This window comes from Strigops habroptila, chromosome 1 (genome assembly GCF_004027225.2).
Source record: "Strigops habroptila isolate Jane chromosome 1, bStrHab1.2.pri, whole genome shotgun sequence".
Lineage (NCBI taxonomy): Eukaryota > Metazoa > Chordata > Aves > Psittaciformes > Psittacidae > Strigops > Strigops habroptila.
In genome coordinates, this window is record NC_044277.2 from 63,081,736 (window position 1) to 63,101,329 (window position 19,594).

General features: G+C 41.0%; 2 protein-coding genes across 3 annotated transcripts in view; one reads left to right on the top strand and one right to left on the bottom strand.

Moving 5' to 3' along the window:
• Positions 1 to 760, top strand: part of ELP2 (elongator acetyltransferase complex subunit 2) — a 138,538-nt gene extending 137,778 nt beyond the window's left edge. Inside the window, exon 23 of the mRNA XM_030507988.1 lies at positions 571 to 760. Within this exon, the coding sequence (XP_030363848.1) occupies positions 571 to 584 (14 nt within the window). The 3' untranslated portion in view covers positions 585 to 760. The remainder of the gene's footprint in view (positions 1 to 570) is intronic.
• The window catches only part of GABBR2 (gamma-aminobutyric acid type B receptor subunit 2), a 455,930-nt gene that overhangs the window by 67,291 nt on the left and 369,045 nt on the right, over positions 1 to 19,594 (bottom strand). The gene's annotated exons all lie outside the window — the stretch shown is intronic.

Below are 19,594 nucleotides of genomic sequence, written 5' to 3' on the forward strand. Positions count from 1 at the left end.
TCAAACTCCCTTGTCTTGACTGAAGCAGGTTCTTTTTCACATGAAATTATTTGGTGAATTGGGTTTACATCTGTAAGATATTTCAGAGCAAGTGAATTTGCACTTTGGAGTCATTCCTCTTTTTATGGCTAAAACAGTTTGTCCAGCTCTGTCATAACAATAAGCCTCATTAGTGAACAGTTTGGTGAAAAATAATGACAATCACACCCCTAGAAAACTAAACACAAAAACAAAACAAAGAAAACACAGCACGAAAAATTAGAAGGCCATGAAGATTTTGCAATCAGAAATCCTAAGGGTAATAACCAAAGGAACATTGCAAACAGAGTATTTTCGGTTCTGTACGTGAACATAGTAAAGCACCGCTGCTAATACCCACCAGGTGGCTCTCCACTCTGGAGCATAGCAGATTGTAAAAATTCCTTTTCATAGGAGAAAGGGACTTATGCCATACCTCAAATTACTAAAATTTGCTTTTCGCATCTACATATCTACCTCAACTGCCGAACAGATGCTTAGCCTGGGAGACAGTACGAAAGCCTCACACTCAATTCTTCTGTTTATTTTTAGGCTGTTATTTTTGAGTTATTGTTCTGGATCTGGAGGACTGTAACTCCCTGCTTACTCAACTCCATACCCCACGGTATATGGAAATAGGATGTACGTTGGAGTTTGCTGGGTGCCCGTCTACAGCAAAAAAATTATAAAGCTAAAGTCTTATGCACTGCTAATATCCCAATTAAAGGATTATGCCACCTGACCTTTAAACTGTGTTTTTGTTTGCTGTCTGAAACTTGTATTTCACTTGAAATCTTTCCTATCTTTTCCCACGACTGCTTAAACTGTTTCCATGATTTCTCCGAAATAAAGCTCATATTCCTTAATCATGGACTATACTGTCACTCTACTATGGTGACAGGCATTTATAAGGTGGTGTTTTGTTTCCCATCCCTACTTACCTGAGGTAACAATGATTGTGAAAGTCATCACACTAAACTGAGGTGTCATTACTGGGTTAGAGTCTGAAAAGAGTGCAGCAGACAACATCATTCTTATGTGGGCCCAGATCCTGCTTTAATTGAAAGGCACAGCAGAATGGCTCCTGTCTCACTAACTTCAAATGACCTTGGTCTTCACTATTTTAAAGGAAGACAGAGTTCTAAAGTTGGAACACTTCATTTTTTCATACCTCACAGCATTAAACCATCTTTTCGCCTCTGCCTGTTTAACAAGATTTTAACACTGAGAAACAAGCTTTGTCTGAGATCAACAACAGTGGAGACACCGTTATGTTTGTTTCCTTTCTCATCCTAATTTTTCTTTTTTTATTGATTCTTCATAATGCTGGCACCTGGACAAAGAAAGAGCACTTCACAGCCTGGCGTTGCTTCTCTGTGGGGTTACCGCATAGTCCTCATTTCAATCTTTACAGAGCAGCTGCTTTTAATGTACAACGTTATCACAAAGCAAGCTAACAAAAAGAGATTAATTTACTGAGAAACCAAAGCTATTCTTATAAAACCAGGCATACTTACTGATATTAATGGGATTGCTGTGAAATAAGCTGAAGTGGTGAGTATGTGAAGAGATAATCCCTGAACCAGGCCACAGGCGCTGCTCTTTTTTTCTCAAAAAGAGAAAAACCAACCCCACATTTCATGGGTTGGATCTATCCTCTAGGTATAACGTATCATATAATAACTATGTATTTAGAGGGAATATATGTTTATAAATACTTTTTTTTTTTTTTTGAAGTAATAAGACTCCTAAATTCAGTGCTAAAATGAGGAGCACAAACTGCCTGCAGCTGAAGATCAGGTTCTGGTTTGTCCTCTTCTGTGGTTAAAATCTCATAAACTTTGCTATATTTTACTGGGTGCATCACCAAGAATCATCATTCTGGCACACTGATGTTGCACACAAGGAAGTGGAAAGTACATAGGCAATCTCCTGGGGAAGCAACACGATCACACTCTTCTCCACTCAAGGATGCTGAGAGAGAATGTGGCCATGGCAACAGCAAAGGGATGGATGGGGCCTGCCTCCTAGGAAATGCAGAAAAATCCCTCTGCCAAATAGCGCATATGTCGCAGATGGTGGTAGCATGGGCAACCCAGGGATGCTTTCTGCCAGCTGCAAGTGTGTTTCCACACATACACCGGAGCCCACTCTATGGAATTACAGTTGACAGGATTTTAAAGAAATATAAGAATTGTCTCCCAATACTCTGTTCTACCTTAAGGTGCAAGTGCAAAAGAAAAATGTAGAAATTTAAAACTTCATTTATGTCCCTAGTTTATCCCTTCTCTGATCTTAGTTTATGCGTTTGTAAAACGTATATGACATTGACTTCATAGGCACTTAAACAAAAGTTTAAATACATTTATTCTTCTAATGAGAAAGCTACATATGTCCTAAGGATAATTAAGGGGACAGTGAAAAAAGCAGGAGTCCCACATTTCTTAGAATGTGCAATGAAGAGCAGACTATGCAACGTCAGGAATGAGTTCACTTCTGATTTCAAAGAAGTGTGGCCATGACAGACATGTTAATCATGAGAAGTATCCTGTTGAAATTAATAGAACGAAGAAACCATTTCTAATAAAGGCAAAATTTTTCAGGAGAGGAGACAAGAAAGCTGAGAAAACCCTCAAAAGCATGAAGCTCATGATAACATTATCAAAACTGCAAGGCAGTAGGCTGATCTTTCTATGACTAAAATCCAGCTAGACTTATAGATACATACCTAAGCATCTTTAACATTACCTGGTATTATTTCTGAAGCTAGAATATTACTTCTTCACTTTCTCCTTTTCAAATGCTTTTAAGTTTGTGATACGGATGTACTAACATAGTTTTGGCACACATTCTTCTTGTTGCTTTGCATTGCCATGAGGACAAATATAAGAAAAAATCTTTCTGCAATTCTAATTGTTACCAACTCAACACCCATTGGGTTTATGTTCACAAAAATCTCTGGATGTGGGTCAAGTTCAGACTTGCCTCTTTTTGCCTTGAGGCATTTTTCTGCAAGACTAATTCTATAGGCCAGAAGCACATTATACTCAGACAGCTATTTTTAGTGGTTAAAGACTTTTTTTTTTCAACAATAAAAGCATTACAATTTGCAAAGTAATTGCACTATGCAGCAAACATTATACAGATATCATGAGTGTGCAGAAATGGCATCTGCACTTGTCCTCTGTCCTTGATAGTGACAGTTGTTGGGGTTTTTTGTTTTGTTTTGTTTTGTTTTGTTTTGTTTTTTAGAGATTGTGGAGTGCCTAAAACACAGTCCCAATGGTTTTCATGTAAAATAATTCCAGCAGCAGCCTGATGTGGAAGTTCTTCTTACAATCAGGTCAAACACAAAGAATGCAATATTTTAGTAGTGGGAAAGGCCAATCATGTAGGAAGCACTGTTTTGTAGCATAAGCACTATTAGGCAGTAAACGTTAGAGCAAATTACCACAAAGAATGAACGAAGCTGGCTTTTGAGCACTTATCAAGTGCTTTTTCCAATCCCTGCTGCCGTTCATTATATCTCTGGGAGATGTTCTTATAAAAAGTGGAGCTGGAGAATTTCACATCTCCAGCCAACAGAGGAGTATCAGAGAGGCTGATATCTGTCAATAAAACTGGTATTTACAGCAGAACAAAACATGATGAAAACTAAGATACAGATGCAGCTGAATTACCCTTGGTATCCCAAACAAGGAGATAGAGTGGAGCCCTCCTAACAGACAAGACTTGCCTGCTGATCCAGGAAGATAAGCATTTGAAAAGAGTCTATCAAAAGCCACTCGTGAGCAGTCTTTTCTTCCAAAGCAATTTTCCTTAAGGATACAGGAAATCAAGTGTTCATTGATAATGTTTACTTTGTAAAGGAGTCATGTGGGCCAGATTATCAGATCCGCTTCACTTACTTTCACATTCAACCAGTAGCGAGGATTTGAGACACATTTTGTCAGCTAGGGATTCTTTTGGTGCAAGACAGTTCATTATCATCACAAAGACAGCAGTATCCACCATTCCTAGCAAAGGAAACTGTGTTGGAAGGGCTGTAGTTTTCTTGGACTCTGCTTACTTTGGCAAACTCCTTTAGGCCAATTGCTAATCAGCAATCTTCAGAACAACACTAAATTCTGGAAATGCCATAACCCATGCAGAACCATCCCCAGAATCAGGAATCAGGCAGTCTCAGCCATGATCTTCAAGAATGGGAGAACAAGCTTATCACAAGAACTTATTTTGTTCTATGAAAAATATTAAATATTTCAATTTTTGCTAGCTCAGAACAAATGCAAATGTGAAAATATCTTTATTTTTTCAAGACAGTTTTTCCTCCACAGCTTCAATAGAGATCCAGAGCAGGGCCTTGCTTAATAAAGCTATATAATTCTTTCCCTTGAATTACAAAGGTCTTTTTTTTTTTTTTGTTTTGCATCAAGAGTGTAACACACAGGTTATGCATTGACACAGAATTTGTGTGTGCATCTCATCTATGTCTTAATTATTGATTTTAAAAATTATTTAAATTTGTGAATATGGATTTGTTCCCTCCAAGTGTCTGACTTACTGTGTAACTGTCTTGGTCATAATAAATAGTTGACTGGATACAATTCACAGTTTCAGTGCTATTGAAAGTCATTTTCAGACACCTCTGATCATATTCTTGAAAAAATTATGCTGTCACCAGGAACAATTATAAGTGACTTTTTCTTTTTGGTGTCATTCTGATTATATTCACTGTTTCCCTTTATTTTGTTCTCCTTGCTGCTTGAAAAGATGAAAATTATCCATGCCTTCAATTAATTTCTCACTCTGCAAATAAAACTTCCTGAAAATTGCTCCCTTATAAATGAATTTATTACTTTTGCAACTGGAATCAGTCTGCACCCAGATAATCTTATCTTCACTCTCTCTCACAAATATCCACTAGTCCCAGATGGCTGCACTTTATTATGCCCAACTATGGCATTATGATGGTCATTTAGAAATAGGTGAATTTAGAATAAACAGGTATATTTTTTTTAAATTTGATTAATACCTACAAGGTTGGACTGTGCTGTTTGGAAGATACTCTTTGACTATGTGGAGCTTCACCAGAATTTGTGAGATGTGAAAGGTTATAGTCTGCTTTTTGTTGAGACAGAAAAGGGTAAGTGACATTTGAATAGCAAGATCACTGAACTGCGCAGAGCCTCAATGTTGTGGACATGCAACCTCTGTGTATGGTAGTAAAAGTAAAAAAAAAATGTTCTGCATTTTTATACAAAGGACTGGAAAATGCCTAACGCACAATACTGTGTTTGGAAATGGTTCCCAGGTGAATCTGATCTATTACCTCCACAGGGATTAGGGCGGTGTTGAGTGGCCTGTATTTACCTGCATCCTCCTGCTTGCCCGTACTGAAGGTAGCAGTGACCTTCGGTTTTTCCAGTCCTCTGGAAGCTCCCCCAGTCACCACACCCTTCCAAAGATAATCAGGAGTGGTCTTACAATGACATCTGGCAGCTCCCTTTGTCCTCATGGATGCATTCAGTCGGGTCCCACAGATTTGTGTATGTCTACTTGACTTAATGTTCCCTAATGTGATTCCCTTAACTGAGCACAAAACTTCAGTGCTTCAGACTTTCCTACTGGTCTTAGGGGCCTGCAGTTCCTCAGGGCAAATTTTATAAGTAAAGACTGAGGTGAAGAAGGTATTGGATACCTCATCCTTTTCCATGTCCTTGGTCACTAAGTTTCCTGTCTCATTCAGTGTAAGGCCCTCATTTTCCCAAATCTCTGCTGTTCTGTCAATGAGCCTATAAAAAGAAGTCCTTCATGTTCCCCTTTCTGTCTCTCCCAAGATTCAAACGCAGATGGGCTTTAGCCTTCATAACACCATTCCTGCACACTCAGAGTGTCTCTATATTCCTCTGGTTTCACCTGTTCCAGCTTTCAGCTCTTTGTACAATTCTTTTTTAGGTCTGAGTCGAGTCAAGAGCTCCTCCCTACTCATTAGTGCAGGTCTCCTGCCACTATGGCTTGATTTCTTTCACACTGACATGGCTCACTGTTCTGCTTGGCAGAGGCGACCCCTGAAAATCAGCCAGCTCTCCTGGTCTGCTCTTTTCTCCATGACCATCTCCTGTGGGATCTTTCCAGGTAGCTGAAGTCTGATATCCTATAATCCAGAGTTGTGCTCCTCCTATTTGCTGCCTTTTCTTCTCTCTGGATTGGGATCTCCACCACCTCATGGTCAGTGCAGCCAAGACTTCCTCCACTTTCATATCCCCAAGCATTCCTTGTTTGTAAGCATCCATTCAAATGGACCGTTGGATCTTCGGTCACCACTGCGAGGAAGTTCTTATTAATGCATTCCATGTATCCCCAGGATTTCTTGTTTAATGCTGTGTTGCTATCCAGCACATATTAGTTCCCCAATGAGAACCAGGGCTTTTGAACATAAGGCTTCTTCCCCTGTCTGAAGATGGCAACATCATCTTCCTGATCAGGCAGCGTGTAGAAGATACCTGCCGCAACATGGTTTTCCCTCTAATCCTAACCCATGAACCACTGACTGGGTCATCATCTATTCCAGGGCAAGGCTCCACGAATTCCTGCTAGTCTCTTACAGAAAGCTGAATGCCCCCACAACTTTCCTCACCTGTCCTTGCAAAAGAGCGTGTGTCACACTGGTTGTGGGAGCCTTCCCACCATATCTATACGGGATCATAGTCCTGCAACTGCATACATGCTCTTGATTCCTCCTGGTTTTGTCCCATGCTACATGTGTGCTTTAGTGTAAAGGCATTTCAGAGAGGTGCTCCAGGCTGTTGATTTCTCAGAAAGTATGAGAGCTTCCCCCACGATGCTATCCTCTTGGCACTTCCCTGTTTGTATGCATGTGCTTGAAGTGGGCCTCCTCCACCCTGCTTTGTCATTCTGAAGCTCTCTTGTCTACCATACCCTTTGTGCTTTCTTGCCAACGCAGCCCACCACTTCCTCAATGGACTGTGGGTCATAATCTCCCTTCACCCCCTCATTCCTAGTGTCAAGGTCTTCTCAGCAGGCTTTACTGCCAGTTTGTTGGCAGAGATACTTTCTCCTGAATCCACCTAAGAGCTGTTTTCTAGAATCCACCTAAGTACTAATTTCAGACATTTGCATTACTAAGTAGAAATCACACAAAGCTAGGCTGAAAGAAACCTCTGAGACAGGATGAAGTGTACCCAGCTCACTCTTGATTACACATTCATCTAACGTGTCCTCAGAAATCTCCAGTGAAGGAGACTGCATAGTTAGCATGTTCCAGCACAATCTGTCCTTACACTTACTTTTTCTTAGCATCTAACTTAACTCTCTTGGGTAAATTCAGCTAAATAATTTTGTCCTATCTTCCGAGGAAATTCTGATTTCTTGTCACTATAATAATCGTAATATTTTTCACTTTTTATGACAGCTTTCTCATATTTGTTTAGTTTAGAACTAAGAAGGCACAACAAATCAGCAAATTCTCAAAACTCCCTCACAAGCCATTTTCTAAACCTCTCATACCTCTTCTGACTTTCTTCTGGACTCTTAGCAATTTGTTTACATTTTCTTGAAATCTAAGCATCTGACATAATGCTGTAGTTAAAATGACATGTAAAATAAAATATCTTCTATCATCTCCCATACTTTACATACAGACATTGCAATTCATCTGCTCCTTTTTTTTTTTTTTTTGTAGCAGCAGTATTAAACTCTAGTTTCATATCTGGACTGCGACCCACCCCTGCCCCTTTGTATGGTATAATCACACTTCTCATGAATTTTCTGTTTGAACATTTTATTCTTCCTTAGTAACTGTAGCACTCTTGCATGTTTATTTAATGTAATTTTATTGATTTTAGATAACTCCTTCGAACTTCCATGACTTCCTTATTTTAATCCTGTCCTCCAAAACATTCCCTTCTTATAATCAGAAAAAAAAAAAAAAAAAAAAAATCACAACTTTTTGATGAGCATTTTCTGCTTATTAATGAAACTGGAATAGAAACAGAGGCAAAGTCTGAAAAGCATATTATAGAAAACATCTTCCCAATTTGACAGTGAACTATCATAACTATTTCTTGCTACATTTCTGCAACAAGTGGGTGCACCCACCAGATGGGAATTTCATCCAGAATAATTCCCTAAGTTGTGTATGAGAGTGTAACTGGTAGTGTGTCAAAAGCCTTATTAAAGTCCAAATACAGCACATCCACTGCTTCCTTTGTACCCACTAGGTCAGTTAAACTGCCAAAAACAAAAACAGATTGATCTGACTTGATATGTTCTTGATGAATTGATGTTGGCCGTTTCATATCATTGTGTTATTTTATTACCTATGTGCCCATAAACTGATTATTTAACTGTATGTTTCAGTAACTTTTTGGCTATTGAAGGCAGGGTGACTGTTCTACAACTTATATTTTGTCATTGGCAATATTTCACAAAATGATCATCATTTCTATTGTAGTCAAAGCATTCTTGAATCATAGAATCATAGAATAGTAAGGGTTGGAAAGGACCTTAAGATCATCTAGTTCCAACCCCCCTGCCACGGGCAGGGACACCTCGCCCTAAACCATGTGGCCCAAGGCTCTGTCCAACCCGGCCTTGAACATCGCCAGGGATGGAGCATCCACAACCTCACTGGGCAATCCATCCCAGTGCTTCACCACCCTCACTGTAAAGAACTTCTTCCTTATATCTAACCTGAGCTTCCCCTGCTTAAGTTTTAAGCCATTACCCCTTGTCCTACCACTACAGTCCCCAAGGAAGAGTCCCTCCCCAGCATCCTTGTAGGCCCCCTTCAGATACTGCAAGGCTGCTATGAGGTCTCCACGCAGCCTTCTCTTCTCCAGGCTGAACAGCCCCAATTCTCTCAGCCTGTCTTCATACAGGAGGTGCTCCAGCCCTCTTATCATCCTCGTGGCCCTCCTCTGGACTCGCTCCAACAGCTCCATGTCCTTTTTATGTTGAGGAGACCAGAACTGTACGCAGTACTCCAAGTGGGGTCTCACAAGAGCAGAGTAGAGGGGCAGGATCACCTCCTTCGACCTGCTGGTCATGCTTCTTTTGATGCAGCCCAGGATACGGTTGGCTTTCTGGGCTGCAAGCGCACACTGCCCGCTCATGTTAAGCTTCTCGTCAACCAACACCCCCAAGTCCTTTTCTGCAGGGCTGCTCTGAATCTCTTCTCTGCCCAGCCTGTAGCAGTGCCTGGGGTTGCCCCAACCCAGGTGTAGGACCTTGCACTTGGCTTGGTTAAACTTCATAAGGTTGGCATCGGCCCACCTCACAAGCATGTCAAGGTCCCCCTGGATGGCATCCCTTCCCTCCAGCGTATCAACCAAACCACACAGCTTGGTGTCATCGGCAAACTTGCTGAGGGCGCACTCAATCCCACTGTCCATGTCACCGACAAAGATGTTGAACAGGACTGGTCCCAACACCGATCCCTGAGGGACACCACTCGTTACAGGTTTCCAACTGGACACCGAGCCATTTACCACAACTCTTTGCGTGCGGCCATCGAGCCAGTTTTTTATCCACCGAGTGGTCCATCTATCAAATTGATGTCTCTCCAATTTAGAGACAAGGATGTCATGCGGGACAGTGTCGAATGCTTTGCACAAGTCCAGGTAGATGACATCAACTGCTCTGCCGCTGTCCATCAGTTCTGTGGCTCCATCATAGAAGGCCACCAAATTGGTCAGGCAGGATTTCCCCTTAGTGAAGCCATGTTGGCTGTCACCAACCACCTCGTTGTTTTTCATGTGCCTTAGCATGTTTTCCAGGAGAAACTGTTCCAAGATTTTGCCAGGCACAGAGGTGAGGCTGACTGGTCTGTAGTTCCCCGGGTCTTCCACCTTCCCCTTCTTGAAAATGGGGGTTATATTACCCTTCTTCCAGTCATCGGGAACTTCACCTGACTGCCAGGATTTTTCGAATATGATGGACAGTGGCTTAGCAACTTCATTCGCCAGCTCCTTCAGGACCCGTGGATGGATTTCATCAGGTCCCATGGACTTGTGCACGTTCAGGTTCTTAAGATGGTCTCGAACCTGATCCTCTCCTACAGTGGGCCTAAGGTCTTCGTTCTCACAGTCCCTGCATTTGCTTTCCAAGACTTGGGTTGTGTGGTCAGAGCATTTGCTGGTGAAGACTGAGGCAAAGAAGTCATTAAGAACCTCAGCCTTCTCCAAATCCATGGTAGCCAGTTCTCCTGATAGCTTCTGGAGAGGGCCTACATTGTCCCTAGCCTGTCTTTTATTTGCTACGTATCTATAGAATCCTTTCCTGTTATCTTTTACATCCCTTGCCAAACTTAATTCTAGCTGGGCCTTAGCTTTCCTAACCTGGTCCCTAGCTTCTCGGGCAATGTTCCTGTCTTCTTCCCAGGCCGCCTGTCCTTGCTTCCACCTTCTATAAGCTTCTTTTTTCCCTCCAAGTGTCCTCAGCAGCTCCTTGTCCATCCATGGAGGTCTCCAAGTGAGGTCTCACGAGAGCAGAGTAGACGGGCAGGATCACCTCCTTCCACCTGCTGGTCATGCTTCTTTTGATGCAGCCCAGGATACGGTTGGCTTTCTGGGCTGCAAGCGCACACTGCCGGCTCATGCTAAGCTTTTCATCAACCAACACCCCCAAGTCCTTTTCTGCAGGGCTACTCTGAATCTCTTCCCCACCCAACCTGTAGCAGTGTCTGGGATTGCCCTGACCCAGGTGTAGGACCTTACACTTGGCTTGGTTAAACTTCATAAGGTTGGCATCGGCCCACCTCACAAGCGTGTCAAGGTCCCCCTGGATGGCATCCCTTCCCTCCAGCGTATCAACCAAACCACACAGCTTGGTGTCATCGGCAAACTTGCTGAGGGCGCACTCAATCCCACTGTCCATGTCACCGACAAAGATGTTGAACAGGACCGGTCCCAACACCGATCCCTGAGGGACACCACTCGTTACAGGTTTCCAACTGGACATCAAGCCATTTACTACAACTCTTTGCATGCGGCCATCGAGCCAGTTCTTTATCCACCTAGTGGTCCATCTATCAAATTGATGTCTCTGCAATTTAGAGACAAGGAATGCCCAAGTTCAAAGTCAACAATTTATAATGTAACTAAATATTGCACATTGTTTAAATTACAAACTCTAACAACAACTTGTGTATCTATCTCTGTCCTGGCTTTTGTATTTGGGTTTTGCCTTTTGTTTCTTCTACTGTTGCAATTGTGCCTGCTCCAAGCTTGTCTCTTTACTCTGCAAAAAAAAGTAATGAGGACTCTACAGATAGATACATTTCTGAATTCCTTCTCTGAATTAGGCCACAAATCCCTTTCCTTACATTCTTTCAAAGTCCTCCTCAGGAAGATCTTCCTTAATGATCCTTATGCAGAGTTAGCAAACCAAAAGTAGATTGCTACAAGCTTGTCTGCAAACTCCTAACAACGATTAGCAAAACAAAACCACCGATGGCATGATTTGTCCTTCCTTTGCCAACTGTCTCTAAACACCAAAAGGGTTCAGGAATTCAAACCATCTCACTGTTTGGCCAGTGCAGCCTGACAGAACTAAACAAGAAATGCAGTGGGATCTACGTACAGCAATCTCAATTATAGATCTGGTTTTACTTCCAAACTTTTTATTGATGTTCAGCCTGACTAAATAAACACTGAGCGGGGAATCTGTCACTTCTGAGGGACAACAGTTTTAATTAGCTCATAGTTCAATGCAGTGCAGCAAAGGACTGTGAGAAATAATAAACTAGGAAGTGCTTCAGCCATGAGACAATATTGCCTACAAGTGTCAGTCATACAAAAACCTTCAGTAAAAAAAAACACTTTAAGGTTGCTGTAAAAAATCTGGATGCTCTGAATGACAGGTTAGACCATTATGTTGCCTCTGTTCCTAACCATTATTCAGAATAGTGTCCTCTTACTGTGTGACTCCCAGGACTGCTCTGAATGGAGTTGGGAAGGCAACGAGTTTCCTGCGGTACACAGTCCTGCAGCTTCATCTTGTTTGAAGCTGCTGGACTAGTGGAGCATATTATCCAATACTTGGATGAATTTAGCACTCAGGTGTTATACAACTCACCAAGTCAGAGATAACATCGTCCCAATTTATATTAGCAACTTGTTCTAAACAGGAGAAATTCCTTTTCGTAACAGAGGGCTTGCTTTCGGTTGGCCAGGCTTCTCCAGCACTCTAATGCAGAGACCAGCTCACTCCCCCATGCTGCTTCCTCTCCACTGCAGGATTTGCCAAAATAAGGTCACTGTAATGCGCTTTTCAGAAAGAACTTGCCTGTGATGCCTGAGATGTTGAAACCTTGTTACATGGAAGGACAAGTAGGAGTTAAGCCCATTACACTACCCTCAGCACCACTATAGTAGCCTTCAGGGAGCTCCTGGGTGGAAGTGAAAGGGACAATTTAAGCCTATAAAGCCCTATAAAGTCTGACAAGGATCTAAATACTAGTGGCAAAGTCCACTACCAAAATCATTATTCTGTACTGCAGCATCTGAGCATACCAGAGAAGCAAAGTCTCTGCAGAAGATATGACAGGCAACTAGAATTTTGCCCTCAGAGATCTTCAGTTTTACTCTCTTCACCCACGCCATTTGTCAAACTTTATCATGCTGTAAAAACTAATAATCTTCTTCTGTATTTCAGAGGAAAAGGTAAGATCAAAGTTAGAGAAGGTGGGTAATAATTGATGTAAGTATACAATGGAGCACAGAATTATGTATTACAACTTTTACAGTCAGAGCACAGCCGTACGTGGGCACCTGTAACTATTGCAGCAAATCCATGTGTTCATACTTTCCAATCCCAACATCTATGAAAACTATCTATTCGAACATACATATAAAAAAGTGCCAAATTTAATCCAAAACTTATTCAAACAACTTAAATCACAATAATGCCAGTTCACAAGCATTTCCTCAGTCATGTTTCTCTCTCTTCAGATCTCAGACAAGTGATATAAAGACAAGACAGTTGATCAAAGTAAAATTTAACTGCCTGTGGCAGAGATTAGAGAAAAGAGTAATAATTGCTAAATGAGAGAAAGCACTTCCCTGTTAATAGACACACAGAAACCTTAGGTCTGTATTTGAAACACTGTGGATTTCACAAATTGGGGGAAGGCTCGCATGACATTAACTGAGCGGTGCTTGGCACTCCAGGGGACAGAAAAGCTGCAACTATTAAGTATTCAAAAGGCTTTTTTGGTAACTTGAATTTGAAGTTGTAATTGCTGTTTTAATCATTATTGTTAGAGGATAGGAATGCCTATGAAACAGAATGCCAGGAAACTGTCTTGTTTCAACACCCTTCACATTCCTGTTAAAATTGAAGTGGGATAACCTAATTTGTCAGTTATTTTGCACTTTCTCAGCCCTCTCCTTTCTGTTTCTGCTTCTACTATTTACAGAAGAAAAAAAGGGAGCACATAGAATTTTTTTTTCCCTCTTCATAACTGCACACTCCCTCCCACCAAAATCCTCAATTTTGAAATCCATGCGATTTTGAAATCCATGCAATTTCCATAGAGAACAACATAATCTAGTAATTCCTCTAATGTACTTCAAAGTGTGTTTACCATGTGCTGATGCTATCATTTGTCACTTCATAGGGAATTGCAGGCATTCCAATACAGAGCACTCCTGAAGTTTTTGGGTTTTTTTTGCATGGAAAAGTAGCCTGAGCTGTTTCTGATCCCCCTGCTGTTTAGCACTGGCCTCCATTCTCAAAAGAAGAAAAAAGTCCCAATACCTCTTTCAATCCCCTAAATAAACTGTTACATCATATAAATATATTTACGAATGGAAGACATGCATTTTCTTCATGCTTATTTTAAGGCCAATGTCTGCAAAGAGTCAGGTTTGTCAAATTAACGTGTCTTTGCATACCAGGTAGTCTAGAACAACTCTGCTGTGTTTCACAGACCATATTAACATCAACAGACCACAGTGGAAAAAATTCACACTCAGTATTAGAAGAAATGCTCTCCTCTCCTTCAACTTACGCTTTTCCTGCCTCTAAGATGCCAAGGAGAGGATATTAACAATGCAGACAGATGGAATTAGAGAAGTTTAAAATTAACATGTTGCCTTTTGAGATAACTAGAACTGATACTTCTTACTTCGTTCTGACCTTTACACCTCATACTTTTGTTATTGATTTTCTTTTTTAATGTTTCCACCTTGATATGTTAACTTTGACAGCAACAAAGGTCCTGTCCCGCTTGGAATACAGTTCCCTGCGGTGCTGTCAGATGCTACATGCCTTTGCCACTTCTCTCCATGTTTTAAAAAGACAATGTTGAATGCTCTTTTAGGAAGATACTTTGAATGTCCCATGGCAAGGAGGAAGATGGGGGCTGGAGGGAGTAGATGACGAGTAGAAGGCCCGTGCAGTAAAACTGGTGAAAGAGAGAGCTGAAAATTATTCTTTGAATGTTTGTAGAAGAAAACATTACGACGTTTCTCTACTGTACCTGGACAGGTTCTCCTGTTCTACTCCTTCCATATGAAAAAGCTAGGGGTGTGGCACATAAGGCAGTGACAGTAATGTCAGTGTTTTGAACAGAGGGAGAACAACCTCTGGTTTCCCCAGGATTACAGTGCTGCTCTTGAGACTGCACCCTGATCATGAAGAATTTCCACTTAATTAAGGGAACTGAGACGCCTGAATTAGGAGCATAGGGTTCACAGACTGTCAATGTGCTTTACAGAGTGTCTGAGATAGCACAAATGTCCCCTTAAAATCTCCTGCCTCATAAGAACTCTTCAAATATGGATATTCAGATTATGGCTTGTAGTCTTCTTTCCCACTTGCTTCATTGTGAATTAACACAAATCCAGGGCATAAACCAGTCTTCTGACTTTGACATAAATACCTTGCTATATGTGCCACAGTTCTTTACTCATTTGACGACGAACAACGGATTTTCATGCAACCAGTACTTTTCTTGAGGAGTATTTTGTTATAATGAAGATTTTATTCCTTTTTTAAATCAACAATCCTGTTAGCATAAAACTAAAGAACTCAAGTTGTTAGAGTAATATTTTGGAGAATGGATATTAATTTGTTTATTGTACATTAACATCGGTCATTTGCCGAGGTGAGCATCTCCAGAGAGCAGCCTTCAATCCCGGAGCGAGGGGAAACCCCGCGCCCTGGAGCCTCGGTTCTGAGCAGCGAGAGCCCCAGAGGGAGCCTAGAGCCCTCGACAGGCCTTGCCCAGGAGCCGCAGCTCCGCTGCCGCGGGCAGGGACTCACAGGGGGCGGTGCCAGGAGGAAGGCACCGCCCGAGCGGGGAAAACCAGCCCCAGGGAGCGCGGAGAGCAGGAGCGCGGAGAGCAGGGCAGGCAAAGGCGAGGCGCAGCAGCCAGGGAGCTCCAGACCAGGCTCACCTCTGTGCCTAGCAGGGTCTTGGGGCAGATTCTCCTGGAAAGCATGCTACGGCACATGAGAAACAACGAGGTGGTTGGTGACAGCCAACATGGCTTCACTAAGGGCAAATCCTGCCTGACCAATTTCGTGACTTTTTGTGATGGGGCTACGGAACTGATGGACAGGGGCAGAGCAGTTGACGTCATCTGCGTGGACTTGTGCAAAGCGTTCGACACTGTCCTGCACGATATCCTTGTCTCTAAACTAGATAGACATCAATTTGATAGATGGACCACTCAGTGGATAAAGAACTGGCTGGATGGCTGCACACGAAGAGTTCTGGTCAATGGCTCAGTGTCCAGTTGGAGACCAGTAACAAGTGGTGTCCCTCGGGGATCGGTGTTGGGACCAATCTTGTTCAACATCTTTGTTAGCAACATGGACAGTGGGATTGAGTGCGCCCTCAGCAAGTTTGCTGATGACACCAAGTTGTGTGGTTCAGTTGATACGCTGGAGGGAAGGGATGCCATCCAGGGGGACCTTGACACGCTTGTGAGGTGGGCCAGTGCCAACCTTATGAAGTTCAACCAAGCTAAGTGAAAGGTCCTACACCTGGGTCAGGGCAATCTCAGGCACAGCTACAGGTTGGGCGGAGAAGAGATTCAGAGCAGCCCTGCGGAGAACTTGGGGTGTTGGTTGATGAGAAACTGAAAATGAGCCAGCAGTGTGCCCCATGGCAGGGGGGTTGGAACTAGATGATGTTAAGGTCCTTTGCAACCCTAACTATTCTATGATTCAATTCTATAATAAAAAACTAGCAAGCAGATTTCTTGTCAGGGCTTGAGTTACTTTTTTTTTTTTTAATTTGCACTGGTTTTCTAATTTGAAACTAATCAGAATATCAGTTCTGCTTACTGAACACTCTAAAGTTAACATCTACAGGCAATTTTTCTGCAGTTTGGCAATGCAATGCATCCATCTGAACTCTATGTTACATCAATTCTGTTGGCATTTCCTTATTTTCTTAATAGAGACCACATAAACAAATTGCACTGTTGTGAAGTATTATGATGGCATAGGTAGGTTACTCCTAGCAGCATTCAGAATTGCATGCAGCTCATTTAATATGTCTCTCCTTTACAGGCATTTGATAAAATAGAAATTTTATTGTTGTGTAGAGCTCTAAAATAAAACAATTGCTCCACTTTTGGAGCACATATTTTTAACCTGACTTACCTCAGCAAAAATCTGCTGCTTTTTCTTTTAATAACTGTGCTCTTCTGAGGAATGCCCTTTCATTTGGAAACTGTACTATATAACGTTACTGTTGCCTGTATGTGTGCACAGACACGCAACACAGGCAGGACAATCTATGACTGCGTATATGCATATAGGCCAAAGCATATATGAAGTGTATTACATAACTGTAGGTTAAAACATAAGTAAACTGATAATCACTAAACACAATCAAGTTCAATTAAAATGATAATATCAATGAGGAATAATTATGTAGGTGGATCTGTAAATGGTATCTTGCACCAGATACTACTCAAAACCTGACCCTCAGTGCTCTACTGAACCACTGGATGGCATCAACCTATAACATAATCAGTTGCTGTTGCTTTTATAGGTTCAGTTCTACTGATTATTCTATCATTTGCAACTCCTTTATATAATCTGTGCACTCTTCATCTAATAGCCCAGTCCTGTGAGCCCATTCCTTTGGGAAAAAAGTTAACAGAGTTTATTATCCTAATAGAGATACTAACTGTGACCTTATCACCATTTCAGTAACTGATTTTAATTCTGATACAACATAGAGCACCAGCTGCAGAATACTGGAATAGAAATCTTTTGTTCTCATTTATACAGTTCATAGAATCTAATAGATTCGTTAAGGACTCATGATCCTTTTATGCTTAAGACACTTTTAAATAAAAAAATAGTTTTAGATTATGAAAGCATGTACTGTCAAAGAAACTTCTTGTTTTATATCTGGCAATATCTGATGGTAAACCAGAACTATGTATCTAGTCATATTCTATGAAGAAGGAATACTGCTTTTTAAAATTTTCTGAAATTCAAATATGGGAATTTTTACTGAATACTCCTTTCTAATGGCTGTGAAAAGCCATGTGTCTCATGTTCAAAAAATTTCCCTCTTGTCAAAGGTATTGATTTCATAAAACCGTACATCTGGCCATAAAGTTAATGCTGTCAATGGGAATCTTTGTACGATGAGTTATTTGCATGCATGTCACACTTTACAGGAATGGGGTCTTTATGGACTCAATTCTGCCTTCAAGTATATCTGAACAACTCCATTTCAAGCCGATGCAAATTAGAAAGAAAAACTGAGTGCTGTTTGTATAGTTTTGCATCTTCTAAGGAGAAGAAGAGTGCTTGACTGGGATGACCAGATTGTTATAGATAAATGTTGAAATTCACTGGCTCAGCTGTAATGCAATACTGTCAAATCTCTACATGAATGTGTACATACTAGTCCAGCTATGCTATATACATTTGCCATGGCTATGGCAAAACCACCCATATAACTGAATAAGACTAACAGCATTTTTTGTATACTCCCTATAGAAATTACAAGGTTTTTCACTGCCCTCACAGGGTCTACTAGCCAAGATCTACTGGTAGAAACCTCACAGTTCTAACTCACGTTAGAATTTGCCATCTCATGCCTATCAGTGTGCCCATCAGTGTTTATGCCCTCATGCTGTTTGTGCTTCACTTGAGGGCAGAAGTCAGCTTCATTTATCTTTGAAATATTCAACAATGAGCATCCAGTAACAGTCCTTATAATTCATTTTGGGCTGTCTTAATTAAAATGAGATTTATTAGAGAGAAAGAATCAAATTAAACTTTAAGCAGAGTAAAAACATAGTTAGATTAATGTCATGATAAATTTAACTCTCTAGGCCAGACTCTTTCTTTTTTTTAAGGTTGCAATTTATTAGACAGATAAGAAGGAATTTAAAAATCTACATTTCATAAAGTTAATTTGCTGCTGCCCCACAGCAATGTGCTCTCAAGGCTGGATCCAATAAATGATGATCCCAAAAGCAAGGACAGGGATGGCTATCTTTCAGGCATCTGCCTTCACAGGTTTGGTGGCTAGATTAGATATGTGGGCATAGATAGATATCCTCAAATGGGAACCAGAACAATTAGTATCTTGAGTGGAAAGCTGCCTATAGTTAGGCAATAGCATAGCAGGATCATTAAATCTTGCCTTTTAGGGATATCACCCAGATTCTTTTTTTTTTTTTTTTTTTTTTATAAATTCATCACAAAATTCATGCATGAAACATACCTTTGAGCTTTTCTTTAAAAACAAAGCTAACACAAGAAGTGGTCTTCCATTTCCCCATAAAAATTGATACCTTAGAGCACTGATTACAGAGAGGGAAACCGATTCCTGGATCATTGAATAAAATGCAAAAAAAAGTAACCGTGAGATTAGGGATCAATCATCTACAAAGACAGTTTGTGTCTCAAATCCACAAATGCAAAGTGACGTAATTTTCTAGGAGACAGACAAATGTTCCTACAAGGAAGAGTCAATGCTTGGTGATTAGGGCATTGATTGATGAACTGGGAGCTTAAATGCTGTGGAGGGAATTGAACCTGGTGTTCTAGTTCTTGGGCAAACAAGCTTACCATCATCTTGTGCTGTATAAATGGTTATGTTTTATAAAGAAGAGACAACTACCACAGAGGTGGGATTTTTTGAATCTAAATTTGTCAGAGTGAGTTAAACCTAATAATGTCTGGATTAAGCTGCTCAAGCTTAATAAGAGAAGTGATGCTTCCCTTTCAAGCATGGGGGTAAAACAATGTAAGAGTTTCCTCCATTCTTCCTAAGGCATACATTGTGTGTATTATCATTCTGGAGGATTTTAAAGCAACAAATGGAGTGTTTCTGGTTTAGGTGACAGCTGCATAATAGTCTTCACAGTTTTGGATAATTCCAATAATTCTGCTCAAGACCCAATTAAGGTGCTTGAATTTTTTTCTCATTAATTTCAGTTTTCAATTTGTCTGTTGACTTTTTTTTTTTTTTTTTAATAGCACATATCAGCTCAGCATTGGAAAACTAAGAATAAAAGAAGGCAATAGGTAATATTATTCTGTAGGCCTAAACTTCTCTTCACAAAGC